Below are 10538 nucleotides of genomic sequence, written 5' to 3'. Positions count from 1 at the left end.
TATAAATTTAATACTCACTTTCTTCACTACATAGATAATTTTTACATATATATTATATAATATATTAGAGATGCGAATAAGATACCCTATTCTGTCCGCAAAAGGTCGGATAGATAATTCTATCCGAACCGATTGGTCCAAATTAAATACTCACTAGTAGGATATATAATGCCAACTCTAACCGTTTATATGAAATTTATTTTATTTGTGTGTTTTGTCTTTTTACTCAGGTCATATCAAAGTTAGATTTTAAGACTCTAATTTTCATTTATTAATGTGATTTATCTGAAATTAAATTACATTTGTTTTATTAAATAAATTTGATTATTTCATAATTTATGAGACAGATTAAATTATATTAATTTAGATTAATTGATCAATCGAATAACTCAAAATCCCATCAAATTCCTGGAATAATTTTACTAGTATTTTTAAAAATAAATAGTCACAAAAAATATCATGAATTAAATTTTTTAAATTATGAAAAATTCTCAACATCTTTATTCGTAGATAACTATCAAAATTATATGAAAAATTATTGCTTATAAAAATAACCAAAAGATGAAAATAATAAAAAGTTTCTAAAAGATAATATCATAACTTGATTAAAATAATTAAAAAAAATTCACTACTTGTGCATGCAATCGAGATTTTTTAATTAATTAGATAATTATTCGAAAAATAAATGCAAAAATTAAGACAAAATTCTATTGCTATATGCTTATACCTTTTTCATTTTATAAGAAACTTTTGGCCATTGACAAAAATTCATTTGGTATAAAATTCTTGAGAATACATATCTAATATATATTTTGTTTGGTCAAATTAACATTATCGGGTTATTTTTTGTTAATCATACGCTCAATTTCCACAATGTTCCATCCTTAATCCTTATTCCTTACAACGTGTGCACTTTCTGTGGGACCATCTTCATTTTAATGTTATCTTATCCGAAGCATCAAGACGGATGGATGGATGATGATGTTCTCCAATCATGTCACATTTTCACACAACACACAAACACCTCAAAACTTCGCTCCCAAAACCAAACACCTTATCTCCCATCCACTTCTACTCTCTCTTTCACATGACATTTTTCCTTTGATTTCTCTCCAATCACTTCAATGGCAGCCACCATTCCTTGCCACTACTATGCTTCTGCAGCCACCACATCCAAATTCTTCATCTCCAATAATGCACACTCCAAGCGTCTCGCCTACCCTCTTTCTCTTACCAATGCTCGAGGATTCCGAGGTTTCAGTGCTGCTCGTTGCTCTTACCAACCACCACCCCATTATTCTCAACTTCAGAGTAAAGATGTAAGTCTTTTAAAAACCCAAGCTTTAGTGAGAATATGGCACCCCATTAACATTTTGTTTGAGATTCTGAGCTTAATCTTGTTCGTAATTGATGTTTCTGACCAAGAAGTTCTCATTATTATATGCACATCAACATAGTGTAGTATATCATCTATTCAAAATCTGCAAGTAGAAGTTTGGAATTTTGAACTTGGAAACCAAATTTGATTGCAAGGGCCTTGCAATTGCCTAACTGAACTCAAATATTTCAAAGCAACTAAGTGTGCTAATAATTGACTTATTTGTGTCTTTATGAGTATGAACCTTGATTAGTTGATTTGCTTCAGTATCCAGTCCTGTAGTACTATTACATACTTACATAGTAAATAGTTGGGAATAATATGCATTGCTAGTTTGTTAATTTTTGTAATTTTCAATAGAAACATTTTATGTGCTTTTCATTTATGTCCTTCAAGTATTATAATGAATTTCGACCTTGTTCTAGCAGTTTAATTTGTTCTATTTCATCCCTACAGTCTTCAAAACGGTTCAATATGATCACATTCAAATAAATAATGAACACACAACCATTAACATTACAACCTGACCTTCATATTAGTTTGTCCGTTTATAATTTGAATGCCGAAAAGGTAAGACTGAGATATTTTTAAGACATTAGGACATAAATAGGACCAAAAATGGAAAGCATGATTATAGTTGTCATGTATGATTAGGGGCATAATTCTTATCTTGTTACATTTTATTACAGAAAGGGAATTCGTTTTCCTTAAAGCAGTGTGCGATTTCTATAGCACTTGCAGTTGGGTTGATAACCGGAGTTCCTGCACTGGGGTTGCCTGCCAATGCTCATACAGCTAGCCCTGTGTTGCCTGATCTGGCTGTGTTGATATCTGGACCACCAATCAAGGATCCTGGGGCATTATTGAGATATGCTCTTCCCATTGACAATAAGGCAATCAGAGAGGTACAAAAACCACTTGAAGATATTACAGATAGTCTTAAGGTTGCTGGAGTCAAAGCACTTGATTCTGTTGAAAGAGTAAGACATAATTTTTTTTATTCTCTTGATCTTTGGTGTAGTGCTAATTCAGATTTTGAACTTTTGGTTTCTTTTACCTTTAAGGGTAGAAATTGAGTCACATTACTTGAAATGTAGAATGTGAGGCAGGCGTCTCGAGCTCTCAAGCAAGGGAAGACCCTAATTGTAACAGGGCTAGCAGAATCAAAGAAAGAACACGGAATCGAATTGCTTAATAAGCTGGAAGCTGGTATGGATGAGCTTGAACTGATAATACAGGATAGGAATCGAGATGCTGTTGCACCGAAACAGAAGGAGCTACTTAATTACGTCGGCGGGTGAGTATCTTCACAGTTGTATCACTAATTGTTTTCACCACAAGATGCTTTTCAGCATCAGTTATGCTCTATCTGTCCATTATTAAGAATCTGAAACTCTGAGAATTTAGGATTTCAAAAATTTATATAGATGATATGACAACATAAAGCACTCCTTGTTCCCTAGTCTGGTCATAGATTCATAGTAACTAACTTTCCAAAAGAGGTCTCTATCAAGGGTTGGTTGCTTCAATTATATTATTTAGTATCTAGTTTTAGCTTAAGTCCATGGGGCAAGTTACTAAGCCCGGACCAAAGCCTGACCCTGTAAATGAGCTGAGCCTTAGGTTCAACCAGTGGGCCAACATAGGAACTGCTAGAAAGAGTTCTCGGTCTAGGCCTCGAGGAATTTCATGTAAAATGGGTGTGTGACCTTAATTGCAAACAAAATTTGCAACCTGTATATTGATACATTTCTTTTATTTAGACACAGACAACAACATATCCTACGAGTTATAGGATGATCCATCGGGGCTGATTTGGGTGATGAAAACTTGCTTTTGATTTACTATTGGCTGGGAGAATGTAATCTCAGTCCAATTAGTACACTGGCTGGCCTCGGCTCCGGGTTCATCAAGTTGCTAAGTGAATGCATGGCTGCAGTCAGATATGTAACTAGTTTAGTGGCCTGTATCCTCTGTAAAAAATTGGAAGTTGAGGCAGACTTGGAAAAGTTAATCTCCTTGAGAAAGATTTTTTTCTCATATATAACCTTTCATTGACTGCAGCTGAGGGGGCATTGCGTTTCTGCAGTGTTGAAGAAGACATGGTCAATGGATTCCCATATGAAGTTCCCGAGGAATACCGAAATATGCCGTTGTTGAAGGGGAGAGCAGCAGTGGATATGAAGGTCAAGATCAAGGACAATCCAAATCTTGAGGAATGTGTTTTCCATATAGTTCTTGACGGTTATAATGCCCCCGTAACTGCTGGAAATTTTGTCGATTTGGTAGAAAGGCACTTCTACGACGGCATGGAAATCCAGAGAGGTAATAAATCTGTTATTGTATTGATACGTGTTTAGGAGGGCATTTTCATCATTTTAGAGACAAGGGGCAGAATGGTAATTTTGTCATGTTCATGAATCTGAATACTAGAAGAATTATACTATGCTGGTCTTGGAGCAAGAAGCCCAACAGTGTTTTCGAGACGAATTCTTGATCTCCTTGAAGTCCAAGACGGGCATAGTATAATTCTTCTAGTATTCAGATTCTTGAACATGACAAGATTACAATTCTTCCCCTTGTCTCTAAAATGACGAAAATGTCATCCTGAACATGTATCATGTACATATACTATTCCCTTCTAATTGAATGTGATTTAGTAAGAATATGTTAAATCTTTTTGGTCTTTGTTTTAGAATATTGAAAACCCAAGCATAAAAAGAAACTTCTATGGAAATTAACACTATTACCAATTAAGAAATGTTATTGACAGAACTTCATTTCTATTGAACTTGCATGGATATTGTATTGTACATCTTCCATTCACCTAGACACGCTATTGAATTTTTTCATTTCCCCCTCCTTTGCTGCAGCCGATGGATTCGTTGTCCAAACTGGTGATCCTGAAGGCCCTGCTGAGGGTTTTATTGATCCAAGCACAGAGAAAACCAGGACAATACCTTTAGAAATTATGGTGAATGGGGAAAAGGAACCATTTTATGGAGCAACTCTAGAGGTATGCTAAAACTTATTAATGTTAATGCTTTTTATATGCTTGTTTATTATTGTGTTAAGAAGCCAGGCCAGGAATGATCAATGATGTAAGTGTTTGTGAGTCCAATAGTGGCTAATTGTGAGAGTGGGATAAATGAATTTGGGCCATTGGATTAAAATATAATGTTGTGATTTTTTTAAGTGATAAGATCAGCTTAAATATTTGCTATTATCACATCACATTAATTATCTGCTCCTTTGTAGCTAACTTATTTATGGGTTTAGCTAAGGGTACATGTTAAGGTTATCGATTGAGAAAGCTTTTATGGAAAATAGACAAAGGTTAAGTTTTCAATGCATTTGTTATGCATTTATTAAAGTAAAAAGTTTAAAAAAATTTACTAATAATCTTAACATGTATCCTTAGGACACATTAGCTAAACCCTTTATTTATTACTACGTGTAGATAAATTATAACATGCCGAAGCGCATCCCCCTTTTTTTCTCTCGAATTATTGCCCTTTGTGGAACCATTTCAAAGCAGTACAAGAAGATGAAACCATCGAGGCTTTAACAATACTTGCTTTAAATGGAACTATCTTGTTAAAACCTCTCACAGCTGAAAACTTGATATTTTGTTGTTGATAATGATCCGGTTTGCGCAGGAGCTTGGTCTATACAAGGCTCAAACAAAGCTTCCATTTAATGCATTCGGAACAATGGCAATGGCAAGAGATGTAAGAATCTATTCTTCAACATCACTAATCTTTAAGTATTCCAATCCTTTTCACTTTTATTCACTCCTTTCGTGTTGTTGAGCAGGAATTCGAGAACAACTCGGGCTCTAGCCAGATATTTTGGCTACTGAAAGAAAGCGAGTTAACTCCTAGCAATGCCAATATATTAGACGGCCGATATGCTGTCTTCGGCTATGTAACAGAAAACGAGGATTTCTTGGCGGACCTCAAGGTTGGTGATGTCATAGAATCAATGCAAGTAGTGTCTGGCCTTGATAATTTGGTTAATCCAAGCTACAAGATTGCTGGCTAAATGAGTCTTTTAATTTAATTTATGTGCTTTTTGCTATTATTAAATTAAATACTTCACATGAGTGTTTATTGGAACTTAGCTTTCTCAAGGCTATTAGGGAAAACCAGGATGTAACATTTGCATAGTTTCACTCCCAAGTTTGTTCTCATTGTTCTCAGAAACCATTGTAGCTTTGTTTCAACCAATTCTTCAAAAAATCACAAACAATGATTGTTCTATGAGGAAATTATAGGCCATACAATTTCTTGCATCCATGTACCAGAGCTGTTCGTATGAGTAAGATGTGATATATTTTTGTATTTAAAAAATTTAGGGGAACTTATGAGCTATCCTCTGATATTCAGTATCCATGTATTTTATAAAATGACATTGAAATTTTTATTATGACACTTACACATGGCAAATCAAGGGCTACTATTGTAATTCAATTTAAACTTCAGGGAGGTCGTTGTTATTTTATCTTATAATTTGAACTTGAATAAGGATGGGATGAACTATACTCATTAGTCACTACCAAGTGATAACTGAACCATTCAAACTTCACCTAAGTTGAACACTGATGGCTATTATCAAAATGTAATGGTAGTGTAAGAACCTGTGGAAGAACAGGAAGGTTGGAATGCAACCATTTATTTTGACCATAAAAAAAAAATCAATTTTTGACAAAATAATGTAGAAAAAAAATCATATTTAGCTCTCTCAAATTACTCTAAATTGAAAAAATGCACTAAATGCAAGAAAATATTTAAAAAAAAAACTGGAAAAAGCAGTTTTTTGTAAGTATACTTAAAAAAAAAGAAATATTAAATCTTTTAAATTTGATAATGTCATGTTGAGTGAATTTTTTTAAAGACTTTGAAGTGAATAGCAAAAACTTTAAAAATAAGATTGAAAAATATCCTGAGGTTGATTTTTTATTTTTTATAAATGTTCTAAATAAGTTTTCAAATATTCTAACAAAAACAATCAAATACATAAATCGTGTCATGAAAAATGTGATATATTTTGTTACCTTAAAATTATTCTTAGAAGACCAAAAGGCTTTTTTTAGACCAATTTAAAATCAAAATCCAAATGGAGAAATTGACGTACCTCAAATCTGAATGAGAAGTCTTGTGATCATGATATATTATTTTACAGCAAAGGAGGTGGACTATAAAGCAGTCCAATGGTATGAGAGCAATATTCATGTGCGCTGCAAAACCATGCTCTCTTACCATTGATAAACACAATCGCAACAAACAAATCCATACAACTATAATAAAAGAATACTAAAATAAGTATAACCAAAATTAGGTGATTATGCAACCAATAATCAAGAAAATTTGTAACTACACATTAACAACATTCTTTTTCAACAAACCATAATACTCCTCAATCTTCATTCTCAACTAGGGTCATGCTATGGTGCTGAAATAAAAATTTTTCAGCACATGCTGAACGATATAGACACATATTATAAATGACACGGGTTAGTGTTGATGTGATAGGAAGAGAAATGAACTGAGTGACAACAGCAGTTGCTAAGAATTTGTCGGGACACATGAGGTAGTTACGTGAGTAATTAATTAAGTGAATTGGGTGATTAATTATCTTTTAATTTTTAAAAGAATTGGATTTTTTTTTGTAAGGTTGTGTGTGGGTTTCTTTGAAAGAAAGGTCTCCTTATTATCTTTATATGGTTTGAGCATAGCCCATAAAACCCTCTCCACTAACTTACATGTAGCTGCTCCCCCAAGAGTCTCTCATGATTATTTATTTATTATGTTTAAAATATTTTTTTAGGCAAAAAAAGTTTTTTTTTTAAATTTTTTTAGTATTTTTATTTTTACTGTTTAAATTTTATCAAATACACTAAAAAATTAAAAAATTCAATAAAAAATAATTTTTAATAACTTAATAATACTTAAATAAGTATTATATTGGCCAACAACAAACTCTTAAATGGAGCTTAGTACCGCAACAGTTGGCGATAGATTAGTCATTGGCCTATTGGGTTGGGGGATACCGTAGGAAACCAAAAATAACTAGGAACGGATTTAGAGGAATTTTTTTCAAAATTTTAAAAAATTATATTTATATATAAAATATGTGTTTAAAGAAATAAAAAATATTATATAATTTAGTATATATATTATTTTTTACTATGTGATAAATTTATGTCTCTCACTAATATTTTTTATTTAAATAATTTAATATCATACCTTTAAATTTTTATACTTTTCAAATTAGTTTTTATATAATAATCTTTATATATATTTTTTTAATTTTTTATATTAACATATTTAATATTTATATTATTATATAGAATATTAATAATGAATTACGTAGTTATGTTTTGATAATCACATTGTATATTTTAGATAATTGTTTTTTTATAAAAAATACTCATTTTTTTTAATTTACGTTGTTAAAAGAAAATATATCTTATATTTTATAGGGGTATCATGTCTTTTAAATAATTAATTATTTATAATTTATTTTTAAATTTTTTAAAATTAAAAAAAATTAATTTTAGTTAATAAGATACGTAATAATTTTTTAACTAAACACACTGTCAATTATTATATTTTATAATTTTATAATATACTATTGAAGTTGTTCATACCCTGACCCAACGATAAGGCCCAGGTCCCAACAAAAGGCGCAGTCCAAAAGGGTTGAGTTTCGTCTTGTACCGACCTCCTCCCTACGAAGTCGGTCCTTACCACGACTAACCCTAAAGAAGTCGGGGACGAAGATTAGCTGGCAGATAATCACTCATTCAAATGAGTAACTGTCCCTAAAATATCTCTACCCACTTCCAGGAGCCATATCTCAACCTCCCTAAAATAAAGGAACGGTTATCCACCTTAAAAGGCGGAACTACTTCAGCGGTGGTTATGGGTTCACCCCTATAAATACACTGACACCTCTCAAGTATCTCAGAAGCCCAATACTCTCTAGACCTGTTTTACCCCTTTGCTGACTTTGGCATCGGAGTGTCTTTGCAGGTACCACCCCTCATTCTCCCTTACACAAGTCGGACGGGAGCCTTGGATCACCAACTCACTTAGACGTTTCATTGTTAAGACGATTGGGCCAGCCAAACTTGTCTAACCCATTAATCTCCGGTTACCCACCGTAACAAAAGTTATTATATTTATACTGTTGATATGAAAAAGAATTTATAACTTTTTTATATGTATATATTGATAAATATTTTAAAAAATTAACTTAATAATTAAATGTTAATTATTTTTATAGTATAAAAAATATAATAAAAAAATATTAAAATATTTCATCTAAAATTTGGTCCTTCCATATTAAAATTTTTGGATTTATCTCTATCTATAACTAATTATAAGATTGATATGGTCTGAAAGCATTATAATTGAAAAAATATATTCTAACAGTACATTCAAAAATGTTAATTAAATAATTTAGATTAAATCATGTTTGAATTATTGTGGTAAAATATTAAAACATAGATTATGTTAAACTTATTCTATATAGTGGAATTTTCTGTGAATTTTGTGATAATCAAATAATTAATTTGTAATTAGATGTTAAATCATTTTATTACAATTAGACTTGATTATTTATGTGTCACGTGATTAACACGTATTATGAGAGATTGTCTTGAGATATAAATAAGTTAGGCTATGCTCAAACTATATAGAAGTCTTTATACAGAGACTTTTCTTTCAAAAAAAGCCCACACACAACCTTCACAAAAAAATAAAAAGGACCAATTCTTTTAAAAATTAAAAAACAATTAACACCTCACATAATAAGGCTAATTTTTTTATATTGGTTAAATATATGTGTAATACATTGATATTGGAAGATTAGGTATTTTTTTTATATGGTGTTTTATTCAAATCGGACGGTCCGATTTATTTGAAGAAAAAAATAAACTACAAATCGGACTCTCCGATTTGTATTTTTTATTTTTTTATTTTTTAAAATAAAAATTGGACGGTCCAATTTTAACATTAAAATTTTTTTATTTTCAAAAACACAAATCGGACCGTCCGATTTGTGATTGTTGATTTAAAAAAAGAAACAAATCAAAAGTACCAATTTGTTCAAGCCATAGGAGAGTAAAACTCATCTCTTCTCACATCAATGTGAGATACACTTCTCTCTCTCACACAAAAAAAAATAATAAGCGACATAATTACCTCATGTGTCTCCGACAAATTTCTGTCAATTGCTGCTTTCACTGTGTTCATCTTTTATCCTATCACATCCACATTAACATGCGTCGTTTGTAACATGTATCCTCGTCATTTCAGTAGGTGCTGAAAAATTTTCATTTCAGCATCATAGTATTGGCCTCTCAACTAAAGAAACATCTAATTAATTAATTAGTTAATTAATAATCAGTATTAAGTGGCAAGTAGTAAATTCTTAATCTTTTAACTTCTTACTAATTGAGGCCAGGCATCAATGACACACGCTTTCATAGTGTTCAATAAGCACTCATATTCTCCATGCTACACCAAATTCTTCCTCAAATTATATGCAACAACAAGAAACAAAGTTCTGCAACAACAATTATATACTTGTTTTTTTATTCGAAGTTTAATTTTAAAATTAGTAAAAAATAGAAACATTAATTACATACAGAAAACATATGAAACATAGCAAAACTCAAATCGACGGAGAGAGAAGGAGAATACCTTCTTGGGACGAAACAATAAAAAAAGGCGATGTGAGTTAGAAACAGCAGCAGAGAGTGAGATCGAGATCAAGGTGAGAGAGATCTTTAGAGTGAGATCGAGGTGAGAGAAATCGTAAGAGCTTGACAGCAAGAAAAAGGTGAGAGACGGTGAGCCAGTGACGAAGAAAGTGAGAAACAGTGAGCTAGTGACAAAGAAGGTTGAAGGCTTTAGGCAGCAGACGATGGCGGCTACGGCAAGGACGACCCAAATGGAGAGGGTGTGGTGCTTCCAGCGGTGGTCACATTAAGGTTAGTGAGAAGTGTGAAGAATTTGAGGATGGTGTGGCTAGAATAGGGTTAGATTAACCGAGTACCTTCCCTTTTATTTAAACTAGAGATGGATTTAGCAACTGATTAGTTTATAATACTATTTTCGTATTTTTGTCACCGAATCAATCACTAAATTTA

General features: G+C 32.0%; 1 protein-coding gene across 1 annotated transcript; it reads left to right on the top strand.

Annotated features, from left to right (window-relative positions):
- The first annotated feature begins 926 nt into the window (after positions 1-926).
- On the top strand, positions 927-5648 carry LOC112802470 (peptidyl-prolyl cis-trans isomerase CYP38, chloroplastic). The gene is made up of 7 exons (XM_025845703.3): positions 927-1319; positions 2068-2358; positions 2476-2675; positions 3468-3703; positions 4252-4394; positions 5038-5109; positions 5195-5648. Exons 1-7 carry the CDS (start codon positions 1125-1127, stop codon positions 5420-5422), a joined length of 1365 nt encoding a protein of 454 aa, XP_025701488.1. The 5' UTR covers positions 927-1124; the 3' UTR covers positions 5423-5648.
- Positions 5649-10538: the final 4890 nt, after the last annotated feature.

Source organism: Arachis hypogaea, chromosome 5 (genome assembly GCF_003086295.3).
Source record: "Arachis hypogaea cultivar Tifrunner chromosome 5, arahy.Tifrunner.gnm2.J5K5, whole genome shotgun sequence".
In the NCBI taxonomy this organism is placed as follows: domain Eukaryota; kingdom Viridiplantae; phylum Streptophyta; class Magnoliopsida; order Fabales; family Fabaceae; genus Arachis; species Arachis hypogaea.
The sequence above is the reverse complement of the archived record's forward strand: the minus strand, read 5'-3'. Positions and strand labels throughout refer to the sequence as shown.

Coding starts and splice junctions, on each gene's coding strand:
- LOC112802470 (XM_025845703.3), top strand. CDS start 1,125: ATGGCAGCCACCATTCCTTGCCACTACTATGCTTCTGCAGCCACCACA. Junction 1,320..2,067: donor CTCAACTTCAGAGTAAAGAT/GTAAGTCTTTTA, acceptor ATTTTATTACAG/AAAGGGAATTCGTTTTCCTT. Junction 2,676..3,467: donor CTACTTAATTACGTCGGCGG/GTGAGTATCTTC, acceptor GCGTTTCTGCAG/TGTTGAAGAAGACATGGTCA.